The sequence below is a fragment of the Pollicipes pollicipes genome, unplaced genomic scaffold (assembly GCF_011947565.3).
Source record: "Pollicipes pollicipes isolate AB1234 unplaced genomic scaffold, Ppol_2.1 Scaffold_4740;HRSCAF=5597_pilon_pilon_pilon, whole genome shotgun sequence".
NCBI lineage: Eukaryota > Metazoa > Arthropoda > Thecostraca > Pollicipedomorpha > Pollicipedidae > Pollicipes > Pollicipes pollicipes.
This window is the reverse complement of record NW_023596545.1, coordinates 2,681,712-2,708,123: the sequence shown is the minus strand read 5'-3', so window position 1 is coordinate 2,708,123 and position 26,412 is coordinate 2,681,712. Positions and strand designations below refer to the sequence as shown.

Sequence of the window (26,412 nt, the reverse complement as noted above, 5' to 3'; positions counted from 1 at the left end):
ATGACCGCTAAAAAAGAGAGCCATCGGCGCCGTAAAGGTGGCCTCTAAAGGGGCGCCTTCACGTGCCGATCGGAAGAGACGCGTGCGTCCGGTGCCTGCTCCCTGGGTCCAGCCCTGCATGACTTCTATATTGCCTAAATTAAAGACTTTTATAAATTATACAAAGATTAAAAGCATACCTTGCGTTAAATCAAAATAAAGTAGGCTAATCCGGTGAGAAAAATCGGGGGGTAGGCTGTCGAGCCTTCGGTTCGGCCCCCCTCCCCCAATAATTTGCAAAAATTGACACCCCTGGGTTAATGTGTGATCCACGACCAGCCGAATCCAAAATGATGGTTCGGTTGCGATCCACGAGACGTTTTTCAGCTGAATTACGAAGGGCTGATGAGCAAGCGCGCAGCATACGTCCAGCAGCTGACCTGAAATGGATCACAGGACAGGAATGACGCACAGGACCGAACGGGTGGAGTTGGGATTTTGAGACTAAGGAGCGTCATTAACGGAACCACCTATTTTGAAAGCACCTGTATCTGAAGTATGGCGCCGCGCTCACTTCAGCTTCTAACAGGTCTCCAAGCTCTCGTCACCGCCCCAGAACGAAATGGTCGCCCCGCCGGCCTCATCCACCACCGAAACGTGCCTCACTGTGCTCGCGGCCGCTGGCTCTGATATACTTTCCCGAGGTGAAAAACGGCCTTCAGTCGCTTAGCAAAAACAGCATACCACACATCGTCTTAAAGCAGATTAACGGCCGCGCTTGAACGGCTGGAACGTGGTTCTAGAACACCAAAATAACATAACGAATGAAGGCGAACGACGAGGAACGTGGCCCCATACAAGCCCTATGAGGTCAACCAGCCCTCAACCATAGGCCGACCGGACCCGAGCATATGGCGACATGACACCCGCGCGTGACGCGTGATAGCGCTCCGGGCCGCCGATCCGTCGCCCGGCGGCCTCCGCCCCCGTCAGTTTCGGCCCACGCCGCCACGCCAACGTGGCGCCACCTGTCGGGCGGCGGCGCGCGCCCGCCGCCCAGCGGGCCGCGCGCTGTTCCCGCGCGGTTTATTCGGGCGCGCCGCCAACCGCGCCCGCCATATATTGTTCGCGGCGTGAGGTACGGCCGCGGCTGCCACGGCGCGGCGACCGCGTGCGGCCCGGCCGCGTCGGTCTGCTGCCAAACGCACGGCCGCCCTGTTTGTTTCGAGTGAGATACCCACGACGGAAAAGAGATCACGGGCCTGGCGAAAGGCAGTTGATCGCTTCAGTTCGCGCCCAGGGCGAGGAGGATGTTGTGTGATCACGACGTGGAGCAGATGGTGGCGGACACAAATATAGCTGTATAGCACGAGTTCCATCAAACTACCGAAGTCACCTCCATATTTTGACCTTAGTGCACCGCGAAGTCGACTAACATCATCCAAGCTAGGCCTCCATGAGCAGTGATTCCCTCCGAATGAGATCGCGTTGAGCTCTGCGCAGCCACAGATATGATTAAAGGCACCTACCGGATGCATATGCCCGTAAATACTCCATTTTACAGCCAAAACATTTGGCAACATTTTACAGAATAGTAGCATCATCAATGATGCTTGCCCCCACTCTCCGCCAAGTCGGGGGCGGGCGCCGTGCCTGCCATGACACGCCCGGCGGTCCAGCGCCCGCCACCCCGCTCCTGACCAGACTGGCACCGGCCGGGCCTGCGCACCACCTCACACGCCGGGCCGCGTCGCCGGCGCACGTGCTGCCGAGCGGGCTGCGGCGGAGCAGCCGGCGCGCCGAGCTCCGCAACGGCTAATCGGCGCCGCCGGCGGCGGCTGGCACGACAGGCCTGCCGTCGCGGCGACGGCGGCCTGGCACGGCGCGGTGCGCCTGAATCATTGACGGCCGCGGCGGCAAGGTGCCCGTCACCGCCGGCTCCTCTTCAGCGGCAAGGCGCGCGGGCGGCGAGGTGCCCGTCACCGCCGGCTCCTCTTCAGCGGAAGGCGGCGCGCGGGCGGCCAGCAGTGTCTCCGTCACGCGGCATGCGTGAGCGGCGTAGAGCTTCTTTTCAGGCGTTTCTTTCCATCCTATGCTGCGGGCCTAATGTTTCATCCCGTAAAAGTTTCCCCTGTCCCTCCCTCCTCTTGCCGCGGATCCCATAGCTGGGAGGCGGGGGCGAATGCAAGGCACGTGCGATACGGTCCTCCCCTCTGCAGAGTCCTACGGTATTCAAAATTGAAATGTGGCGTGTGCAAGCGATGGTCCAATGAACTGACCCGCTCAGATGCAGGTAGCGGCATCGGGGTCGCGGGTTCGAATCCATGAGATACTGAAACTTTTCATCGACGGACGCACACCACCAACACGCGCGATATTCATTGATATTTCATACCTACAATGGTGGGATGGTTTAAGGCGGCCCTTTAGCTCATTCACCCAGCGTAGCACAGATTAAAGGCTACAGATGCAGATGGAAATACAGATAAACAAAATGTAAATCAGGCACCCAGGAACGTGGACGCGACGTATCACATGTCCTGACAAACGCGGCGCCACACAGCATTCTCCCCCCCCCCCCCCCCACGCCCTCTCCGTGACTTCAGCGACTTCTGCGTACGCGGTCCGCCCGTGCCCCTCCCAGTGTGGCCGCAAGCGGGGCGGGGTGGTGCGGGGTGAAGGGGGATACGGGTGAGGCAGCCAGCGACCTCCATTAAATGGCCCCGTAAGTCATAGCCGGCCGTCGAACGGCTGTCGGGAGCCTATAAAGTAGCCAGCGCCGCTTCACAAACAAGCGTGCCTGCGCGCCGCTAAAGCCGGCTCTCGCGCCGCGGGCGCCTGCCAGCGGCGCGGCAGAGGGGTGGCGCGCAGCGTCGGCCAGTCACGCGGCCCGGACCACGCCGAGGGACGGCGACGAACGCTTGTCCGAAAGCTCCTGAGACCCGACGGGCACTTTTTTATCGGGCTAAGCGTATTATTTGCTGCACATTGCGGAGCAGCAAGGGTCTCTCGGCCGACCAAGGATCCCCAGGCGCCTCTGAAAACCTCATAAAAGCTGATTCGCCACTCTTGCGTTTCAATTTTTAAAGAGCAGTACCTAAACGCGTAAATTCACTTCGGGCGCATATAAGAGACTCACGTGGTCCCGCAACTACTCAAGGGAGGCGGTAACCGCACTTCTCGTCCCACTCCCCTCCCCCTTCCTCCCACACTCTTTGGCTACGACCTGGACGTGTACTGAACTCTCGGGAAGGGCAGTGGTTGGTGGGATGCACGCTCACAAATGGACATCCCATGTTGTCTTTAACGTGAAAATGCATTTTAAAGGGATTCTCTTGCTTGCGTTCCGCGCGATAGTGAACACAACACAACAGTTGCTGTCCATCCACAGCTTAATCGGACTGAACATAGCTCCGTGCTTCAACTGCGTTGGTTGCAGCGAGTGCTCCCCGTGCCCCTTCCCCCCCCCCCCCCCCCCCATTTACCATCATCGGTGTCTACCGTGCGTTACGGCGCGGCCCAAGGCCTCACATACACACACAAACACACACAAAAAACGAATTCGGTCGCGATTTCCAAGCGCCTTAGCCGATAAATCGGCCACGGGCCATCAGGTCAGTCCAGCGGGAGTGCACCGCTCAGCGGGGCTAATGGCCGGTCCAGCGAGAACGCACCGCTCAGTCGGCCACGGGCCATCAAGCCGGTCCAGCGAGAGCGCACCGCCCGCTCAGCGGGGCTAATGGGCCATCAGGCCATTTCAGCGAGGGCGCACCGCTCAGCGGGACTAATGGGCCATCAGGCCAGTCCAGTGAGAGCGCACCGCTCAGCGGGGCTAATGGGCCATCAGGCCAATCCAGCGAGAGCGCACCGCTCAGCGGGGCTAATGGGCCATCACGCCAGTTCAGCGAGAGCGCACCGCTCAGCGGAGCTAATGGGCCATCAGGCCAGTCCAGCGAGAGCGCACCGCTCAGCGGGGCTAATGGGCCATCACGCCAGCTCAGCGAGAGCGCACCGCATCAGCGGGGCTAACGTGAGCGGCAGCGGGGCAGCGGGGCGGGCCAGTCAAGCGAGAACGCACCGCTCAGCGGGGCTAATGGGCCATCACGCCAGTTCAGCGAGAGCGCACCGCTCAGCGGGGCCAGTGGCCTTATAACGACGTTACCCATGCATAAGTCACGTAGGACAGTGCGTTAATGTACCCTGAAGGCACTCGGCCAGTGTGCAGACGTTACGCGACACGGTGCCAGCGGCACGCAGGCGATCTGCCGCCCGGTGTCGTTACCGCGCTCACAGCGGTGGGCACCGCCCAGTACGGAAGTCCAGTGATCACTAGCTCACTTGATCACTAGACCACTGGATTACCAGACCACTATATCACTAGCTCATTAGCTCACGCGTCCGGACGAGCCGCCGACAATGCGCAGCTCCAGGCTGTTCGGCAATGCACGCGGCCGCCACTGCTGCCAGCGCAGCGGCGTCTCGCCGGTCGCCACGGGGTCAAGGCCATTTGGAGAGGGACCCCAGCTGTCAGCTATTGAGCAGGCTCTCGATCTGCGGCCACCAGGCCGATGTCAGACGGGCCGGCGCCCGAAAATGCGGCGCGGCTTGTCCAGATCTGGTCTGGTGGCTCGCGTTGATTTCGTCGGGATACATCTCAAGTTTCTACAGCCAATGCAAACTTTGCAGCACAACCAGCCCTATTCACTGGAATAGTACAACAAAAATAGAAGTGTAGACAACATGCTAAAACGCAAACCGATTTTGGGGAACTGTCAATATCGACTAGTTGAAATTAAGTGGCGCGTGCCAAACTTAATGATCCTGGTAATCGGTCATATTACGCGGTTATCGCAAAGGAATCCTCTCAGCATGAGGTACGTGCAGGGGTGCAATATATGCAGGGGATGGCAGGGAAAATGATTAAACCTATACCCAAAATACACAAGAACGTGTTTTTCTCCGGATTTGACACACTCAAAGCTGGGCGCTGGAGCCCCCTCCCCCCCCCCATCCCAAGCTGAATAGCACATTACACGCTTGGGTGCATGCCTTAATGCGTCAAGAAAGCTGGTGAACCAGGGTATCCTAAAAAAAAAAAACATTTGCTGTGCTGATGAGAACAATTTCTCGCTGCAGAGCTATTGTTATACTGACTATTGACCGCTAACCGGGCAAGGCCTTTTTAAAGGAATTTCGAGTGGAGGGATATACCAACGACATGACAGATCTCAGATATGTATTCACTGACCCTATCCCAGAACGATTTTCTCCCGGCACTTAGGCCGATTCTGCCATCTCTTGCTTGAGATGAAAAATGAGAAACAGAGACAAAACGAATTGGTTACAACATGTGGCAGCACGTGGCTAGAACGGCGGGAACGGCTGTATGGGGAAGTACCCGGTCAGTGGGAGGGTGTAGTCAGCAGGTGCGAGGATTGTCCCCCGGCCCCACCCAACATATTAAAAAGCCCTGGACCGGGGGCACAGCATAGAAGCCTGCGCCATGCATGGCGCATATTCTGCGCGTCTGGGATTTGAGATTCACAAATATATTCATCGTGACAATAAATTTTGCCGACCGTATGACGCAAGCGTCCGGCGGTTTCGTGCACGTCAGTGTCAGTGGTTGAACAAATAGCAAAAACTTCTACAGGTACCGCCTAAAACTTCTGTTTGAAACGGCAAGAATAAATTGCTGCCATATGGATGCTAAAATGCTGTGAGCCTGCAGTAAGACATAATAAACAGCCACCAGCTTGGGTTAATAGAGACACAGGCTGCACACCTGACGGTGAGTCCTGGCTCCTTCACCGCACAGGTCGCAAGGTAATAGTGTCTCGGGTTAATTACGTGAGATGACGTCAAAGCCCTTTGATATTTCAACACGCATGACATTGCCGTTCCTTGAGAAACACGACACCTGCCCAGTCCTCCCCTCCGCCCCACCTAGGCTAAGAAATTACCAATCGAAATAAGCGGGGCAGATGAATGACCCCTTGTAGACAGGCCGCCTGTTGTTGTGCGCCATTGCTGCTGACGGTTGCGGGCCTCTGAATAAACAGTGCCGCTGGCGGTCTGGACGCGGTGATCGGGTACGGCTGCCAACGTCAGTACACCGCGTGACGTCACAAGACCGCGCGAGTTGTCGCCAGAGTTCCCGGCAGCGGCGATAAAACGCCAAACTGGCGACTTTCTGGCGACATTTCGCGAGGTTATGTTCGGTTTGTCGATCGACGATGACCTTGCATAAAATTGCCAATTTCTGAAGGGGTGCTGTGGGCTGATGGGTTATTCTGCGAATGCCAACAAAGTCCGGAGGTGAGAGTCCAGTCCACAAAGTCCAGCGTGAAAAGTTGTATATTCAATGTTGACAGTACCTAGTTTGTGCTCTGGCGGTTTTTTCCTTTTTCCTTTTTTCTTTTACTGCACTGTCTTGCGCTGGTGACTTTGGCATCATGTTACATGTTACATGTTAAGCAATGCCTGTTACCTGTATCCTAAGCCCGCTACCCAGTAGTGCAATTCCAGCTCAAGGGACAATTGTGTCTCCGATCTTTGCGCCACAGGGGACCGTGAAGAGGGTCCGTGGGACCTTTTTCATGTGCTACGCTTCAGCTCGGTCACCCCCTGTCCGCATGACCCTCTCTATCCACGTGCGAGCTGACCACTACGTAGCGGCCCGGCCAAACAGCTCCCTTCCTCAGGGACTACAACCTGATGACACGAAACAAAGGCCTCGATCACATACCCTAAGTCACGTGGTTAGCAATTTGCTTCTGAAGGGGTTTCTGCTGCATTTGTGTATTTTGCATCAATGCCGGCAAATAGGCGAGCACTGTCGGAGTTCGTGTCGTTTGCAATGTAAGTTTCCACATACACGACAATTTCGCCAAAAAGCTTGGGGCTGGAGAGGCGCGTGCACCTTCCGCTTGGCACCTCCAGCTTGGGGCTGGTGAAAGTGCCTCCACTCTGACCGCTTAGCACCGGCCTCCATACGTCATGCCGCAGCGACGGCGACGCTCGGCTGCAGAAGATCCCCACGTCTCCCCGGCCGCCGAGGCACAGGCGCGCCATACACGTCATCGGCCAGCGGACGGGAAAAATGGCGCCAAACAACTGCGGGGCGCCTGTTCGGGATTTACCACGGCACGACCCTCGCCGGCCGAGGTCGCGCAGAAAGCGCGCTGGCGCCGGCACGGCCGTTCGAACGCCAACTGCTTCCGGGCCGATTTCGGGTCAGGAATAACCCGGGCACGGCCGGCGTGCGGTGCGCCGGCCGCCGGGCTGGGCCGAGGTCGCCACCAGCCGTTGACGGCCCGCTAATGGCGCGCACAGCTCGCAGCACAGCCGCGCAGGACTGCCGCCAGCGCGCCACGACTGCCGCCAGCGCGCCACGACCGCCGCTCGCGCGGCCCACGATTACGCAGAGTGGCCGGCTCAGACGCCCAGAGCTTGCTCGCAAGCCTTATCTCGCGGCGTGCTAAGCATCAGCCGAGTGGCGAAACAAACAGAAGGCTTAGCTAGGTTTAGGAAAGGAGGCAATTAAGATGGGGCAAGCGGCGCCTGAGCCGTGCGGTACGCGGACGCGCAGGCCAGTCCGGCAGGCGGGCCCGGCTAAAGCTGGAAGCGTTTTAGGTTTGAGATGAGAGTGAGATCGGGCGATGCATCACAAAAGACTTCAAGGTTACATAAAAGGCTTTGAAAAGAAACACCTTAAAAAGAGGCATGGTTTCTGGTGGTGGCTGTTGCTTCGGCTCCAGTGAAAGAGCAAAATTACCGCTGGACAAAGCGACTGAAGGAATGCCAGATAAAATATGCATGTATATATATATATATATATATATATATATATATATATATATATATGCATAAATGACCCCATTATGACCTCATTCACCCCCCCCCCCCCACTGGAGATGCGGCGATCAAGGCCAAGAAAAATAATTGTCGAGTCATTCATATCAGGCGTTTGTGAGCACGATTTTCAAATGCAACGTCCTTCAATAGGCGCTCAATCGTTTTTGTTTTTTTTTAGAGATACGATGACGTAGTCAAACAATGACGAATGAGGAGCACATTTACTACACGCAAAAATTGTGATGATATATATATATATATATATATATATATATATATATATATATATATATATATGTATGTATATATATCGGCAGACAACTGCAGATCACGCCAAGCTAAGCCACCACCAAATCTCCCTCTAAGATACATGAGCACTACGAGGGCTCTGCAAGTGTAACGTATGGCGCACCGCGTAACCACCTCACACGTCGGCGTTCGGTGCCGGACGCATCGCGCCCACGCACGACGCTTGGAGGCGCTGCAGCCGACCCGAGGCAAGACCACAATGCCGAAAATGACGGCCGCGCGGGGGTCAGCTCTCCTCCGGCGGCATGCGCAGGGTGCTCCGGGCGCCTGGCTTGGCCGGGGCCTCGGCTCGGGCGGCTGGCAGTGGTGCCGCCTCCGCCAGGCCCATGGCGCCGGGTCGGGGCCGCCGCGCCCGCTGCCGACACGGCCCCCGCTTTGGCCGGCGGCGTTCGCCCGGCAGCCGGCTTTCGAGGCGCCGCCACGTGACGCGGCTGCCGCGTTCGTTAGCGCTGAGACGCGCCTGCGCCGTGTGTTAGCGGGCCGATCGAGGAGCGACTGTGGCGCTCACCCGCGTGTTAGCGGGCCGATCGAGGGGCGGCTGTGGCGCTCACCCGCGTGTTAGCGGGCCGATCGAGGGGCGACTGTGGCGCTCACCCGTGTGTTAGCGGGCCGTTCAAAGGGCGGCTGTGACGCTCACAACCGCTGGTGGAATGCGCAAACCATGTCAGCAGTTTCTTCCAATGTTCGTCCTTGGCTTGCTCGTTCAAACGCTGCAGCTAGATGGAACCAGGTGCGGGACTTGTGCGATAAGCCATTCCATTGGGATGGCAATCCACAGCGTGGCAGCAGAGCTTAAAGGGGGTATGCTACATTTGTGTGTGTGGGGGGGGGGGTTGAACTGCAATAGACATCTTGAAGACCGTTCATTGCAGTTCACAGCCCTGGCCTTCTTAAGATCTAAACCCCTCCAGTTTCTGAGCTTCACGCCCGCGGAGATGTGCAGACCTCTCGGGGGACTACTTCAAGGTATCCAGGCATAAATGACGTCATTATAACGCCATTCAAACCCTGCTATTCCATTGGCGATGCGGCAATCAAAGCCAAGAAAAATAATTGGGTCGTTCTTGTCTGGGGTTTATGGGCACGATTTTGAGATATAACGGTCGTCAATTGGCGCTCAACCGTTGTTTTGCAAGATGCAATAACGCAATCAACGAACGCAATCAAATAATGCAACGACAAATTGGAGAGCATATTTACTGAACGCAAGAAAAAAATGTGTCGTCTGGGGTAGTGTTTTCGACTAAAAAGTACTACTAGTTGCACGCGAGCTCATTTTATCATATCTGATGCTTGCTGCATTGTCTTCAAAAGGGGAACATTGCTTTTATATATAGAGTGATATAATTTGTGAGGTTACTTAGCCTTTAGTGTGTAGAGACCCTAAGAATGCGGTGCTAATGTTTTGAATGCACGTCAGACGGCAGAACAGCGTAGGTCATCGATATAAGCCCAGATGCGAATGGGCATTTTTTTTACTGAAGGGGTCATCCACGGTGTTACGTCACATGCTTCGACATGAGCATTGGCGCCACGGAAATCAAGAAAACAAGCCTGCCAGCCGGATACGACCACAGGCTGAAGGCGTCTGCAAGCATCGCAGTCTGAGGTCAGCCAACAAGCTCCGGGACTGAAGCTGTGCCCTCAAAGCCGAACAATTCACATCCAGCGCGGCGCTGCGCTCCGACACCACGCATGGCGTAATGCCACATGACTCAGCCTTAGTTAACATGGGCGGCTCACCTGGCTTTCACCCGGCTCACACGGGTGTTTCACCTGGCTTTCACCCAGCTCACACGGGCGTTTCACCTGGCCTTATTCCAGCAGCGAGTAGACGGCTTTGCACTTCGTCACATCCCCCGAGAGGGCGAAGACGTCTCTCCTGGGAGCCTACATTCATGATGTAGGCACACGGGGCCGCGGCAGGCTCGCGCTTAATCCAGATAACAGCGCCGTATGCAGACAAGCTCATGGAACTGACATGCCCCACGGGATTTACAGTGGCATTTCCAATGAAGGCATCCCATTGCAGACAGCTGCTGACGTCTACTAGCTTCGGCAGCGCCGCGGGCAGCTCCCGTCACCGATCTGGAGACGGACTTCTCACAGTGGTGACGTCTGCCAGCGTCGGCAGCGTCGCGGGCAGCTCCCGTCACCGATCTGGAGACGGGCTTCTCACAGTGGTGGCGTCTGCCAGCGTTGGCTGCGCCGCGGGCAGCTCCCGTCACCGACCAGGAGACGCCCGCAGAGCTTCTCACAATGGAAAGGGCGCAACATTTTGACATGGTACATGCACCAATGCAGATGAGCATGGAAATGAGATGCTTTGTTCGTGACGGCAGTAAGATCAAACAACCATACGAAAAAGCAACTAGCACCGAGCAGCGAACCGTGAGCAGAACGGTTGGGACGACATAAAAGGAGCCTTTGATGAGCCGACATACACTTCGGTGAGCTATGTTTTTGTTTAGTGCGGCCACAGTTCGTCTCTGAGCGGTAATGCAACTCATACATTTTCACAGCCAATCAGTTCAATCCGACAACAGTTTTGCGATAATCCTTGCCTGTGAAACTGTACGCACTGCGCAAGGGCTGCAGCATTGTGGTCCATGGCGGCACGAAAACTTCCCGAAATATTCCCAAATACCGGAGAGCAGAAACCAATCATCGCTCGCATCGATGTTTTGAAACATTTTCGAGTTGAAGGGAGTATTCTACGTTTGAAGATGTTGAAGCAAGCATCAGATACGATGAAAGAAGCTCCCTTTTAAATATTTGTATACCCTAACGTGGAAAAGGCCCAGTAAAGATGTGTATATGCATATTTACACGCGTATGTTACTAAATACGCTGCTCAGTAAGTAATTGTCTGATTGCATTATGGCAATGTGCGCAACATTGAAAGCCAATTGACTGCCTTTATATCTGGAACTCGTGCTCACGAACGCCAGATGTGAGCGACGAGTCAATTATATTTTTGTTGATCTTGATCGCCGCATAGCTATTGAAATGGCAGGATGTGAATGGTGTTATTAGGGCGTCACGGATGCCTGAGTGATCTCAAAATAGTCTGCACGAAATGGCCAGCATATCGTTGTGGGTGTATAGCTAAAAAAAACTGGAGGGATTTAGGTCTTATGGAGGGCGTGGCTGTGAACTGCACCGAATAATCTTCAAGATGGTTCTTTCAGTTCAACATGTCATACAGGTGTGGAGCACTCCCCTCGAGAGACCACTGCCGGAAAAGGAATGGAAGACAATATCTGAAGGAGAGACGAAGGGAGGACAGATGAAAACCTCATCGGACTGTATTCAAGAGTGCACAAAACATGGATTTCTGCGATATGAGCAGGGTTGAAGTGGAAACCTCCGTATGCGCCGTGAGTTGGAGGTGAAGAGAAGCGGGCCCGCTAGGGCACATTGCGAGAATTAAGGTCTACGAAGAGAGCCCAGTTCAGCTGTATTAAGTGCAAGAAAGAATCGTGACATTTGAACATGTGACGCGTGAAATGCACCAATCAGCGCGATGAACATCCTCGCACATCGTACACTTTGAGCAGACCGATGCTGTGGGACGGGCCTGTCTCATGTCGCAAAAAGGAGTGGATGGGCACAGAGAAGACAATGCGTTGGGACAAACTGACCAGCTTGGCTGAATCAGGTGTGCAAACCTTGCCGGCGTTATGATTTACTTGGTGGCCATAAGTAATGGTCCGACGCCAGCATCAACATTTCAAGCGACGACATCGCAAGTGGGTCAGTAAATTAAATGCGAGAAGCTACAGGGTCTGCCAAAGAGGAAGCTATCGATCGGTTCTGTCTCTGGCCCCACCTGCACGATAAAGCATAGCCTAACTCAGCCGCCCTCGCCAGTGATGCATGACGCAATAACTCGTGTCGGGTAAGCATGTTACACTGTGCGGTTCAAGATAAACTGAATGGTCGCCGCGATCCATAATGGAAGAGTCCACCATCACTACGTAAGTGCTTTACGTAAGCAGACTCTTGGTTTTTACTAGCAGCGCACTCGGGCCTTTCAGCTTGGTCTCAGTCTCCTTTACGTTAACAGCAGCACGCTTGCTATATTGCACTTCGGACTGAGGCGTGGCAAAGTTCAGCCATTTGGGTGTCAAGAAGACCGATATTTTTCGTGCTATTGCACACGTGCCTTGGGATCCACTGCCTGTTGCTCCTCCCCTCGCTCCAGATCGACCAATCAGAACCGGGCCGGACGGCGGCCGGTCCAGCATCTGCGCGTCTCGGGCAAGACAAATCGGGCGGGCAGGTCAGGCTGTGAGAGTTCCGGGTCTCTCACATTCACACCTCTCATATCACAAGGGCAACGCATTAGAATAGCGCCGTTTGCCATTAGCGGCGAAGAAAACATGGTGGAGGGGATGGGGAGACGGAGGTCTGTCTGATAGCATGACACTGACTTCTCTGGCGCCGAATCTGACAAATTTTGCCAGCCTGCATGGCGTTTACGACAAAACTAACCGGGTAATTCTAAACGATAAAACAATGGCATATGGGCATAAAAATAAAAACAGGAGCAGACCAAATCTTACTTTTTACATTTCATTCAGAATAATATGATGTGTACAAATGGTAATAATTGGAGCATGACATTCGCAAGGTCGTACTCGCCTCTTGTCAGATATGTATTCTTTTATCCGATATATTATTTGCAGCTGCACTATCCGCTGCAGCCACATGGGCTTTGTATCAATGCGTACGGTTCTGAGAACAATGCTGCGTCTTTCGGCACCAAACCGAATTCTCAAAATTCGACTGCATATGATGACCACTCCCGTAGAGCGACGGCGCCGCCCGCGCGCCAAGCCGACCACCGCCGCCTGATCAGGGCGCCAAGCTGACCACCGCCGCCTGATCGGGGCGTCAAGCTGGCCACCGCCGCCTGATCAGGGCGCCAAGCTGACCACCGCCGCCTGATCAGGGCGCCAAGCTGACCACCGCCGCCTGATCAGGGCGCCCTCACCTATACAAACCACCGCTCCCCGCCCCCGCCGACGCCGCCAGGCCGTCTGGGCGCGGCTCGCTGCGGTGTGCCAGCGGCGTCGATCCGTCGGCACCGACGGCCGCGTGGTCACGTGGTCTGAGCGGGGCGACGGGGAACGCAACTGGAGCGTGAGTACAACAGGCAATCACAGATGTTGCCATCAGGCAGGTGATCAGCATGGGTGGGCAGGCAATATTTTTGTTTGCGCTCTGCGATGGTGATTGTGGATCAAATAATGCGTGACGTGGTTGCATCTAAATGACATGAAGCTGATTGGTTTCTGCCGTACCAAAAGCAGAGTACGTGTGGCATAGCTCACCACGGTGTTCCTGTTTGGATACGTGGACGACGCCGAGACCACGAGCGACGGAAATGGGCAAATCCGCGGCTGCATCGCAGTGCCGCTGAGCGCGGCGACCCGCCCCTTACACCGCGACAGGGCCGCGACCCGCCCCTTTTACCGTGACAGGGCCGCAACCCGCCCCTTTTACCGTGACAGGGCCGCGACCCGCCCCTTTTGCCGCGACAGGGCCGCGACCCGCCCCTCTCATCGTGGCACGGCCGCGACCCGCCCCTCTCACCGCGACACGGCCGCGACCCGCCCCTCTCATCGTGGCACGTCCGCGACCCGCCCCTTTCACCGCGACAGGGCTGCGACCCTCCCCTCTCATCGCGACACAGCCGAGGTAGAGTCACCAGCGGCAGCGCAGGACGCCGGAGAGGCGAGGCAGGGAGGCCCCTGCCCTCCCCACGCTGAGGGGAGCGGCGGGACCCGGTCCCGGGCTCGGCAGCTCGGTCCCGCCTGGATGCGGCCCCGGTCCGGCCGCCTGCTGCGCTCGCGTCCCACCGCTGCGCGAGGCGCCTGCCGGCAGCGTGCCAGGCGTCCCAGCTGCCACTGGCCGAGCACAGGCTCGCTCACGACCTACGGCCATCGGTGTTGTTTTTGTGGAACGGGGCGACAGTTGTTTAAATAAGTGTTTACAATACTAGCAGATGCAGAATGGCAATATGATAGCCTCTACAACTGTCATCGCTTTGCAGATTCGCTTGCAGCAAAATGAATCTTGTACTTCCGAGCAGACGGTACCGTAACGCTGTATGATACAAGGAATGAAAACGCTGTTATGCCACTATGAGCCTGCGCTCGCAGCCACGGCTACGAGCCACAGCGCTCATGGAGTCCACGTTAAAGCTACAACTTTGGAGAACTTCTGCAGTGAGGTGGAATTGGCAATAGCAGAAACAGTTGAGATCCGTAAGAATCGGCAGTAAACGTGACGTGGCTCGACGGATGTAATTTTCACAGCATCCCTTTAAGGTAATAACGAATTCCACCGCGACATCCACTGGCATTTGGAAACGGATGTCTTGCTTCCCGCTGTTAAGTTATAGCTCTAAGACAATTCCCGCGCATATGGTCTCACGCTGCGCCCGGGCGCCGTCGCGACCAAAACGCCGGACCAGCACGCGCTCGACCAGCGCGCTGGTCGGCGTGGGAGGCCGGGTCAGCGAGGTCGCGCCCCTGCGGCGGCTTGACCCACCCGTGAGGCGAGGGAGGGGGCACCTACCTGCCGGCCGCTAGCTGCCGCGCGCTCCCGCGACCAACTTTGCAGTCGGCCGTATTGGATAAGTTCACGCACAACTTGGGTGGGGGACGGCCGGCGGCGCCCGCCGCTGAGTGATTGCCGCCGGCGCGGCGCGTTGACCCGCCTGGGGACCGGCCGAGCCTCCTGTCATGACCCGCCTGGGGACCGGCCGAGCCTCCTGCCATGACCCGCCTGGGGACCGGCCGAGCCTCCTGCCATGACCCGCCTGGGGACCGGCCGAGCCTCCTGCCAGCGGCCGGCTGGGGACCGGCCGAGCCTCCTGCCAGCGGCCGGCTGGGGACCGGCCGAGCCTCCTGCCATGACCCGCCTGGGGACCGCCCGAGCCTCCTGCCATGACCCGCCTGGGGACCGGCCGAGCCTCCTGCCATGACCCGCCTGGGGACCGGCCGAGCCTCCTGCCGTGACCCGCCTGGAGGCCGGCCGAGCCTCCTGCCATGACCCGCCTGGGGACCGGCCGAGCCTCCTGCCATGACCCGCCTGGGGACCGGCCGAGCCTCCTGCCGTGACCCGCCTGGAGGCCGGCCGAGCCTCCTGCCATGACCCGCCTGGGGACCGGCCGAGCCTCCTGCCGTGACCCGCCTGGAGGCCGGCCGAGCCTCCCGCCATGACCCGCCTGGACGCCGGCCGAGCCTCCTGCCAGCGGCCGGCTGGCTATCTATTAGGCAGCGACCAGCGGCGCTCGTGCTGCAGGCCGCAGGCCTTACGGATAATGTGTCGGTCTTTTCATAACGCCTGGATGACGGAAGCGGCACGGTTAAACGGAGCGCAGGACGCGCGTCCACGCGTCGACGCCGCTTGAGGCCGGCTGCATATCTAAACATATTCGTCTGTTATTTCAGGTCGGCACATGTGATGAGCCTGCGGTAATGTTCATTCCCATTCCATGTTTGGATGGCCTCGGCCGCACGGATGCGTGCAGCGGCGGCGGTACGGTAAATGGCATGGAACATAACGCTTGCTGTGTTATGTTAAGTGTTATGCAAGGAAAGCTGTAGTGATCGCCGTGCGGTCGCCGCTCCCCCTGACCAGCCTCAGTCCACCAGCCGACTCCACACTCGGAGGCGCTGTCGGGAAAGGAAGAATGTGTGCACCGCCGTCCAGAATGACTGTCATTCAACGATGTTCGATCATAAGGTTAGGGCGCAGAAGGGGCGCTGATCCAATCAGTACACATCCGATGATTGAGTGCCCACAATGCGAGAGGAGCTCCATTATTGTGTGATATTTTGTGACGGGTGGAGCATCTACGACTAGAGCGTTGCAATCCATTTCGCTGCTACAGCGGGGGACAACAGAAAATCAGCCCAGTAGCCGGGATGGTGCACGATCCTGGTCGCGCACCCTCAGGAACCCAGCCCGTCCGACTCCAACCACTCCAGAGCGGCAGTCCCTATATAGGCACGACTGTGGCTTCTGTGTAAAGGAAGGAATGCTACGTTCGTAAGCGGCGGCGCAGCCAAGGGGCGAGTCATGGGCTTTAGCCCTGCCCCGTCCCGTCAGGTTAAGTACAGCTTTTGACCACGCCATTACTGCGTGTAATTCTGGAACATGGTGAGCAGGAAAACTATTTTGGTTTTTTATCTATGGATACTTCTGTGGATAGCGACATGCAGGACCCAATACCCGTAATATAGTAACAAGACTAGCGGATAGCCAAGTGAACATGTTCGGTACGCAGCTGAACCGATGGTTTTAGACATCAGGGCAAACTCACGTCGATAGCTCCTTGGTGCGCTACGTGCTGCACCTTCCAGTGTTTGTGGGGTGTGTTCGTCTGCTCCAAACGTGTAGGTACTGCCCATGGGGGCTGCGACTTGTTCATGAAAAGTCAGCCCGGTCCCCGTCACAGATAATGGGAATCAACGTCGCAAATTCTGGCTGCACCCGTCTTGATAGGCGCTTGGTAAACGTGACATTGAATTTACGATTCAGCTTACTCACGTTTTGTAGTAATAATGATTTTGGTGAAGCTGAAATAATTCACCAAAACTGTTTCCTCGCTGTATATTCATGAACACAAACAGACAACCGCATTTGAAAAGTAATTTATGATTGCAACAGATCTGGAGCACCACAAATATTGCCACTGTACGCCTTGTCTTCGGCCCCAGCGCCACTGACTAAAAGTTCGGCATGAGGGTGTCGCTGGTGGTAAATACCTGCCATGGGCTCCGCGTTACGGCCAAAACTTTGCCGAATGACTACGGCACAAAGGCGAAACTCCAGGCTAAATATAGACGGAATATGAATCGGTAGAATATGCAGCAGCCTCCCACCTCTCAGCTTCCCATCGCAAACAGCCCTCCGGTGGGCCACGTCCCTTCAGAAAAGAACTAAAGGCACGATCCTTTCAAACTCTGGAAATTACTACGCTGGGCTAAGAAATATTTTGCCGGTTCAATGGACCAAATTTAGCCGCCTATTTTTCTTCATTGTCAAACAGCGCGCCACGATCAGCACCTTTGAACAGTGCTAATAAAATGTCTGAGCAGGTTTCGTTAAGGCACAAAGTGTGGTAACAGCCCGTCCTCTACAGGCATACATCTCATAAAAAACATGACACGTGAGTCGTTGCTTATAAGCGCTCCACTCAAGTCTTCATAAGCATATCCTACCGCAGTCCTCTTTGTTGAAGCTATTTAAAACTGAAGTCCTGCCATTAATGCTCAAAATATTTCAATTCTACTTCACTATTGAAGTAACAGCAGGGCTACCTGCAGCCGGTTTTCCGCGGAAGCCCGTGGGCGCGCGCTAAACTCGATCCCGAAGCGTTATCTCCCACAGGCGGCGCGCTCGACTGCGACGTAGGTCTGATGAGAATCCATTTGGAGGCCGCTGTCGGGTCCCCGGGCACCCTGGGGACCGATCGCGGCTGATGGCGACTGATTGGGACCGGGACGACTGAGAAAAGGGCCGCGATACCCCACTATAGTCAGGCTGAGTGAACTCCTCGGCGTTGGTGCCTGCATTAACGTCATTCCACGACAAACCCATCACGTTTATCTCCCGCCCTCGCCGGTTCTGATGGCGCTTGGTGAGACTGGAGATCCATGTGGACGATGACTGCCGGCATATTTGCAGGTAACGTCACGGGTCAGCGTCTGAGGTCACTGACCCAGCAGCTCCAAACGGCCGTAATGTTGAGACTGACTGACACAGCTCTCCGGTTTTACCAAACACTGATGCTCGAAGATATGTGGTTTTAATATTCTATTGACAATATATATATATATATATATATATATATATATATATATATATATATATATATATATATTGGAATATTTTGGCAGAATTCTTTCTTTGATACACGTTTGATTAAAAATAACTGCTGACTGCAGTATTGACGAGCTTTTTGATGCATCGTTCTAGTCTCCGGGCCTTTGACTTTGCGTCATCGCTTAGATTAAAGATGGTTCACACAAAATTACTCATATATTCATCACTCCTTCCATTCTAACGTTTCGAGATCTTATCCCATCTTCGGAGAAGACTAAATTGCACAAGAAATAAGTTTTGAGTTTTAAAGGATGAAAAATTGTGCACTTATGTTGGAAAACATCTTTTGGTACGGAGAACATAAATGAAGCATAACTAATTGAAGTAAGACGGATTGCTATTTTCATCTCCATACATGTAAGAAACACTCATAATGGGAACATCACAAAGACACAATGGGAACACTATTGTCACAATCACATCAGAAGTGCTCACCGCCCACCACCTAGTAGCTCAAGAGTTCTGCAAGAATTTGTCTGTCTGTTTAAGGCCGGAGAGAGTTCGTTAATGAATATGCTTTCCCAAATTTGAAGGCGTCTTCTGTCACTGCACGTCCGTAAAATGTCAGTGCTGTCTGTCAGTTGTTGTCGTGTCAATGTCATGTCGTGTTCCTGTCGCATGTGGTCCAGAGGTGCCTCGTCACGTAAGTGCATTGTCAGGCGTCGTGAGAGTGTCGTTGTGGTCACACCAATGTAGTGTATGGGACGAAGTTTGCAGCCTTCGATGTTGCATTGGAATTGATACACTACATTGGTGCATTTCAGTTTGTCGGTTTTGTCTGGGCTGTTTCTCATAAGAAAGTTCGATATTTTCTTATTACAACAGTAAATGACAATGTCTATTTTGTGGTCGTTTTTGCCTTTAACATGTTGAGAGATAATTTCCCGTAAAGCTTTTTCGTCCTGTTTGTGAGCAGATATCATTTGATTTTGATAATACAGTTTGACGGTCGGTTGGATGTCTTATATATATATATATATATATATATATATATATATATATATTCGGTGATACACAAATAATACAAGACGATACGCACCATGAATTGACTGTTTGGGACGGATGCCTACCCCTCCCCTCCCCCCAGTAAGTGCGAGGGTTAATCATTAAAAAATATGCGTGCATTTGAGTACCCACAGTCATGTCTAGGAAACCAACTTTGTGTGTATCATGAGCCATGCGAGGTCATCTTATGGGCAGTGCGACAAAATAATTTGTCACACCGATTTTTCATATGCAAGTCGATATAAGTGGCATATTGTCACACCAATGACATCGCCACGCCACTTGAAGCGAAAAACAGAAAAGTCCTGTTTTATCAAGTACCCTGACCTTGACATCACATGGCCTTAACGTAGCCTAACCTTCATCGTTCGTCTTTGCTGACGTCACGGTATGTTTCTAAAGCGCAAGAACAAGTCCTTCTGTTTTCAGGATTTTTTGTGTTCCCTGTGATGCTACCATTCACGTGACAAGTATGAATCCAACGGCTCCGGGTCCTACTCATAAGGGTAATCGAGTGATATTTGAACTTTCCTGATCTGGCAATGTAATCCTCAGAAACCATGGGGTTGCCCCCGCCCCCCCTCCATTCCCCGCGGGATATCGCGGGAGGTGAAATACTCCAAGCGGTGCCGCATTGAAGTAAAAGTCAAAACGAATAACCACTGGATCCAACGACGGACGTCATCTGGGAATAAAAAAAATGGCGTCGATTGTCTGCCATGGGCTCGACATCCCAAAATTACGTCACAGCAGAAACGGGACGATGTCAAACGTGCTATTTTGTCATCTGTCTGGCCAATGATGGCCATTTGCCGACTCTCCGTGCGAGCGGATATCCCGAACGCAATCAGCGAAGTTCCAGTGAATAACGAATGGTCTACGGCACTGATCGTAATGTATGACCACAAAACACGCACTAAACGCCCCTGTCTCTGGCTGCAACCGTCCGCCGTCGTCCGCCCTCAAAATGAGCCGTCCGACATTTGGCAGCGACGCACCGTGTGCGGTCCGTCGGCCCATATCTCAGCTGACACGTCTCGAAGACGACTGGCTGCTTTGAATTCCTGATGGTCGCTTCTTCTGGCGAGTCCCACCTCGGTATCTGCTGAGTCCCACGCAGAAATCGGCAAGTCGTTTGAAACGTCAATGTTTCCTGCATAACTCAGCAGAATACAATGGGGAAAATAAATAATAAGGACATCCGGCCTCTACAATGTCCAGTAATCAGCTATCAGAGTTGAGTTTGTGTTCTCCATTTCTTACAGGCATGCTGATCTCGCTTAGTCTTACGTGCTTGTGATTTCACTTCCCGCAATGATATCGCCTCAGAATAGCCAGTGTGAAGCAGCTTTCAAAAACATGTCGGGCACAAAGTCACCTTTCATGACGACAGCATTTTTGGTAACAGGGTTTCACAAAAAAACAAGCATCTCAATTTATTGGTCCTAAAACGAAAAAAAAGTTGTGATTGCAAAGCACGCTTTTTCGAGCACGGTAAATCCCAGACATATGAAACATGACAATTCTTCAGAATACTGAACAGGAAACTTATGGGGAAACAAAAGCATCATATGCATGATAATGACATTCTTCAGCATATTTAACTGAAACTTAGGATATCTAACTACCTAACATTCGTTTGGCAGGAGAACCGTTGAGCTTGAATATCATAACTAGCAGGACGGCGTCCCTACCTCAAAGACGCTTGTCTATGGCTACATAAAATGATAAAAGACGCAGTTGTAAAAATAGTCGCAGCACATGATATATCGCACCACAAATCTCTTTAAAAAGGAGCATTTCTTCTAAGGTCACTGGCCTATAACCTATACTGACCTACATTTATGCCGGCCAGCATGACGATTTGTATTACCATTGCATTTTGAGTGTATAAAAACGTTACATGGCCGGACAGGTATGGATGGATACGATATATGCATATAATAATAACCCCCATGCGAAGGGAGTACTCAGGAAAGGTCTAAGTAAGTGTCATACATTCAAGAGTGATCAGAAAATGCAATAAGTCCTTGCCCTTCTCTGAGTCAATTCATGCATGATCATATGTAAGGCACTTTAACTACAAGCCACATAAACCCACTCACAAAATAATAAATAGACCAAACAATATAACTATATTTCGGATGGCAATTTTTCACCGAATCACTAACCAATGGTAAGTATGGATAGTCACCCGACGAAGGTTTTTCATCAGAAATATAGTGATATTGTTTTGGCCTATCTAGCACTTTTTCTACGAGTCTGTAGTGAATGCGCCTTGGGTGTGCTCAAGAAAAGATAGCATGGTAAAAACATGTGCAAGAGAGTAACGGCACAACACATGCGTGAACAGAATAAGCCAGAAACAGAATGGTGACGTATTTTTGTCAAGAAGCACACCGCTTTAGAAGATAACGATGAAAACATTAGCCTTTTACGTCACACCACACGTGACGTCTCAGTCCAACTAACCACTTCCAAAAAAAAGCACGGGTCCCTCGACCGTTGCACGTAGCACTGATCGGCCAATCAGAACCTTTCTCGTCGCCTTGTGTCGTCACGATAATGTTATTCTTAAACCCACAAAACTACTCAAAACCAGATTTACCCCAAAAATAACGTGGGCGAGATCTGAAGCCAGTATTTTTAGGTACTGACGTTAAGGTTGTTAAAAACATCTCCCATAGTCTATGAGCTGGCTATCTCAGTTAAATCCCCACATCAAGGGGGACATTTGCTTTAATAACTTTTAGCACGCGAAAAAAGACTGCTAGTATACAATCACTTGAAGCCTCACGGTGCGTTATTAACTTCAGTATCCAATTCGAATGAAACACAATGAGCCGCAAAATGCACTATATTTCGCCCGACATGACTTCTTTCAGTGAGTTCAAGCTATAAATTTGGAAAACTTGGCCGAGAGATGCCATGCAGTTGAAAAATCAAACTCATCTGAAAAGGGCATTCCAATGAAATGTAGTGAATTTTGTGGCTTATTGTATTTCATTCGAATTTAAGGTTGAAGTTAACAGCGAACTGTATAGTATTTATTAAGATACACAGTCTCAGAGAGTGTCTGCTATCGACATCATCATATTGTTTGGCCTTGCATCCATTGTTGCCCTCTATGTCACCTTTAATTTCCATTTTACTATGAGCAACTGCCTCTAAAGATCACTCCTCGGCCAAAGTAAGCCGCCTTTTCCACTTTGCTTTCGCAAGCGTTAAGATTAATCTGAGGTGACTGCTAGCTGTTGGCATGATCTAGTCACTTAAGAATCGGGACATAACGACTTTTGCTCCGCTTTAATGCGGTGCCAAATGGTGATGGGGCTGTCTATCAGCTTTTTGCCTTGCAAAAACTGCCCAGTGAGAAAAACTTGTCCAACCCACCGAGGGCACATCATGGAAGTAACAAGTCCGTCACAGGAAAGCTGCCGGACTGGTAACGCAAGCGATTCAGCTTGAGCGTTTGGCATGGAACCTATTCCCCAATCGGCAAAGACTTATTCCCCAGATGATGAACACCCCAACTAAGAGCCCCGCGTACGTACAACGTACCGTTACGGCGGCGCAACTCCACTACGGGATACAAAACACTGATAATAGATGCCTAGAAGGAAGGCGGCGTGGCATATGACATCCGCCCCACGGTCGAGGCACACCCAGCACGAGCCTCAGCGCTACGATGATAACGTAAGTGCACGCTTACGCTGAGACAAGTGTCATTAGTAACTGTCAGCAAGGCGAAGCCCACGAATTATACCGGCAGCTGCCTGCGTCTGGCGGTGGAGTAAGACAAGGCAGCCGCTGCCCTCTAGCGGTTGCACAGGAGCGCCATCTGCTCGAAAGATTTATCATTTAGAGCTACTAAAAACAACGCGCAAAGGCAACAGGCGCACAGTGAGACCAAATTCGTGCAGTTGGGTGTCAACGATGCAACGATACATCACAGTCGCAGACTCCAGACCGCTCCCCCCTTCACTCTCACTTTTCTTTACCGGTCGATAAACCGTTGTCATTTGACACGAATCATCCACATATTCCGACCTTCCTTCACGCTGCCTTGCCCGGCGCGCCTTTATAATGGGTTGGCCGTTGAAGGTCTGATGCTTGGTCGATCACGAGTGGCGGAAGAAGAAACTGATAAAAAAAATCCCAGCACGGGAGTGTATGGTGTGAAAAACATGCACATTCGGGACACCAGTGTGGCTGAAGATTACTCGATTGAGCTTGTAGCACGGAACAATTTTGCATTTATGACATTCATTTATGCCACCTCTGAACACGACTTTGGACTGTCCCTTTCAATCAACCGTCTTAATGTTCATGATGGAGGTCGGCTGCGAAAGTTGAATACACAGCCGTTACTGAGTGGATACATGTCAGCTGCCAACTGTGCGCATAAAGCGCCAGCATAATTTACCGAGCTATTATTGTTCAATCACGAAAGACCACTTGTCTGACAACAAACCCACGCAGCACGAAAATGTCATTAGCCCCAAATGTACGGTATAAAGTTTGTACAATCCGCTCGTATCAAGGACGTATCGACAATGAAGTGGACCTATCAAGAATTAAGTGGACAAGCTACCAGGGGCGTGTCCCTGTTCGGCACAAGGTGCAAATAATTCATGTGCGACTCAGAAGCCAACTAAAACAGCCCCATGTGGTGAGGCCATCAGCACTTCACTCAAGAGGAACGCACGCTCAAGCGAAATTAAGCCGCGTTTTTCAAATATTTGAAGTATGCTTGTACCATAGAATAAATCAGACAGACGCGCACTCCACACATTGACAAGCCCCTCCGTCCCCCCCCCCCCCCAACCTAGCAGCTCGCAGGCGGTAGCGTTGACCACCATGTCAGGGGGAGAGCCTTACCTGGTCCGTGGACACTGGTGCTGAACAGGGCGTCAGACTGGCAGGAGCTCCTGACTGCTCGGCACCGCAGACCGTCTCTGGGGTGCATGACACGCCCGAGCCAGCGGTCTTCGCTGCGGCGCTTGCCGCTGCTGGGCCGGCCGGCCCGCGTCGATCACTGGCACCCATGCGGGCCTGATCGCCCCCGGACACGTTCGCAGACACGCCGTCACTAGGATCCACAGCCCCGTTCGGTCCGCCGGTCTCATACGGACCGCTGGTCTCGGACGGTCCGCTAGACTCGGGCGGTCCGCTGGTCTCGGACGGTCCGCCGGTCCCGCACGGACCGCTGGTCTCGGAAAGTCCGCTGGCCTCATACGGACCACTGGCCTCGGACGGTTCGCTGGACGCGGGCGGTCCGCCGGGCTCGGAAGGTCCGCCGGTCCCGCACGGACCGCTGGTCTCGGAAAGTCCGCTGGTCTCACACGGACCGCTGGTCTCGGACGGTCCGCTAGACTCGGGCGGTTCGGTGGTCTCGGAAGGTCCGCCGGTCCCGCCAGGACCGCTGGTCTCGGACGGTCCGCCGGTCTCACACGGATCACTGGCCTCGGACGGTCCGCCGGTCTCGGACGCTCCGCCGGTCTTGCCCGGGTCGCCGGTTCGCTCAACAGCTCGAGTCAAGACTCTTGGAGCGCCGCTCTCCGCGAACGTCGCGGACGTTGCGGCCATCGCGGGCGCCTCGGCATCGACGGCGAGCAGGGCCGAGGGCGGCGGGTCAGTCCGCGTCGTGTCACCACCAGCGGAAGAGGCTGGAGAGGACATGGCACTGCTGGGGAGCCAGGTGCCACTGGTTCGGCAGAGGAAGGAGCAGGCTACACACGCACGTCGATTCAAACTGATGTGTATGACTGCGAGCCTTGCAGGCAGGCACAGCTTGTGCATCCAGCTGAAATGAAATGACAACATAACCTTGTTATGAAAATGGGCAATGGACACTGAGCACACTAACCTACAACAGATTTTTGACCTGGAATTTCCATTATGTGGGAGACCCATTCCACATTGTTGGTTCTTGCATTTGTTGTGGATGTTTTTATATTATTTTCTGGGAAACAGGTTCAATAAAAATAAGGTTAGATCAATTCTGATAGACTAATCCAGATAACATACAGTTAATCTTCAGTGAAGTTAGGAATGTGCAACAAATTATCTTGAGGTAACAATTTTTCACACCATGATAGTATGACACCACACAACTAACAATTGACAGGCATATGAAGCTAACTGCTATGCAACATATTCAGATATCATCCAAGAGCTATTCAGAAGACTGAACTCTAATGAAGAAGGTGGCTGTCCTCCACTTGAGCTTTATTGGCCTACACTTGAGGCAGTAATTGTGCATATTTTGCAATGGGATTATCACCTGCATGAAATAAAGTTGAATGTCAATCAAACCAAACACAATACCCAATATGGTCAACATGTTTTAAAAGCTTCAAACAGCTCTCAACCGTAACTGTTTATTTGATTGCAGCTTGGTTACTATACCAATATATATTTTACAAATGCAACTTTTGAGCAGCACATGAATGAAGCCATTTATCATAATCCTAATCACAGTGACATATTGTCAGGGCAGCCATATGTCAGGGTACATAAATAATGTAAGGGTAGATAAATAAGCTACCTGTAAGTTTAGAACACCATCAACCTTGCCAGTTGCTGGTCTGCACAAATTTTATCCAAAGCACCACAGCCTTGGTGCTCTGAAAACTGCATTTGTGTGCATCAAATTGCATATAACTTATTTTATCATATCAAAATGTTTTGGAGGATTTTTGCCAGACATTACCTATGCAACATTGTGATTCCTTGTAGCATAAGGATGCAACAAAATTGGTATTGACTATGCAGCAAATTCTGAGAGCATAGATTTACCATGCACATGAGCTGAATATTTTACCTAATGCCCCAGCTACGCTGGATATGTTAAGCGTAACGCGTATATTTTGTAGCCTGGGCGGCGGATTGATGCCGCATCCATGGCTTTCAGCCGGCTACCCGACCAGCCCCACTTTGACAAACAACTGAGAAAAAATACCATACAGAATAGACACATCTGTTAATTTCTCAACGCTTTCGAGACGCCTTCCTGCATAGGCATTCTTACAAACAGCGTGGAAGCGGCCACTTCCTGAGAACCTGGTATATTTTCCAATACAAACGTAGACCACAACATACCGAGTCCTCTCGCTTTGAGCGCGTAATAATCGTGCTTGATGCGTCATCAAAGCTCCTGGTGCCCCTAACAAAACAGTGATACTAAATTAAAGATTGCTCGGCATCAGCCGGTAATTTGGTTGTATTTGAAAAACAAAAAGCACGTTTCGGTAACACCACGAATATACCTATCAAAACTATGCTCACCATCTGTATTGGCTTTACAGTTAGTGTTTAATAATCAGATGTGCGGGTAACATTAGCAATAGATAG

General features: G+C 52.9%; 1 protein-coding gene across 1 annotated transcript; it reads right to left on the bottom strand.

Moving 5' to 3' along the window:
- Positions 1-4,506: 4,506 nt before the first annotated feature.
- LOC119098877 (S-antigen protein) lies at positions 4,507-26,127 on the bottom strand. The gene is made up of 3 exons (XM_037221921.1): positions 26,090-26,127; positions 23,938-24,862; positions 4,507-4,530 (listed from the first exon to the last, which is right to left on the bottom strand). The coding sequence occupies exons 2-3, from the start codon at positions 24,856-24,858 to the stop codon at positions 4,507-4,509; spliced, it is 945 nt and encodes a 314-aa protein (XP_037077816.1). The 5' UTR covers positions 24,859-24,862; positions 26,090-26,127.
- Positions 26,128-26,412: the final 285 nt, after the last annotated feature.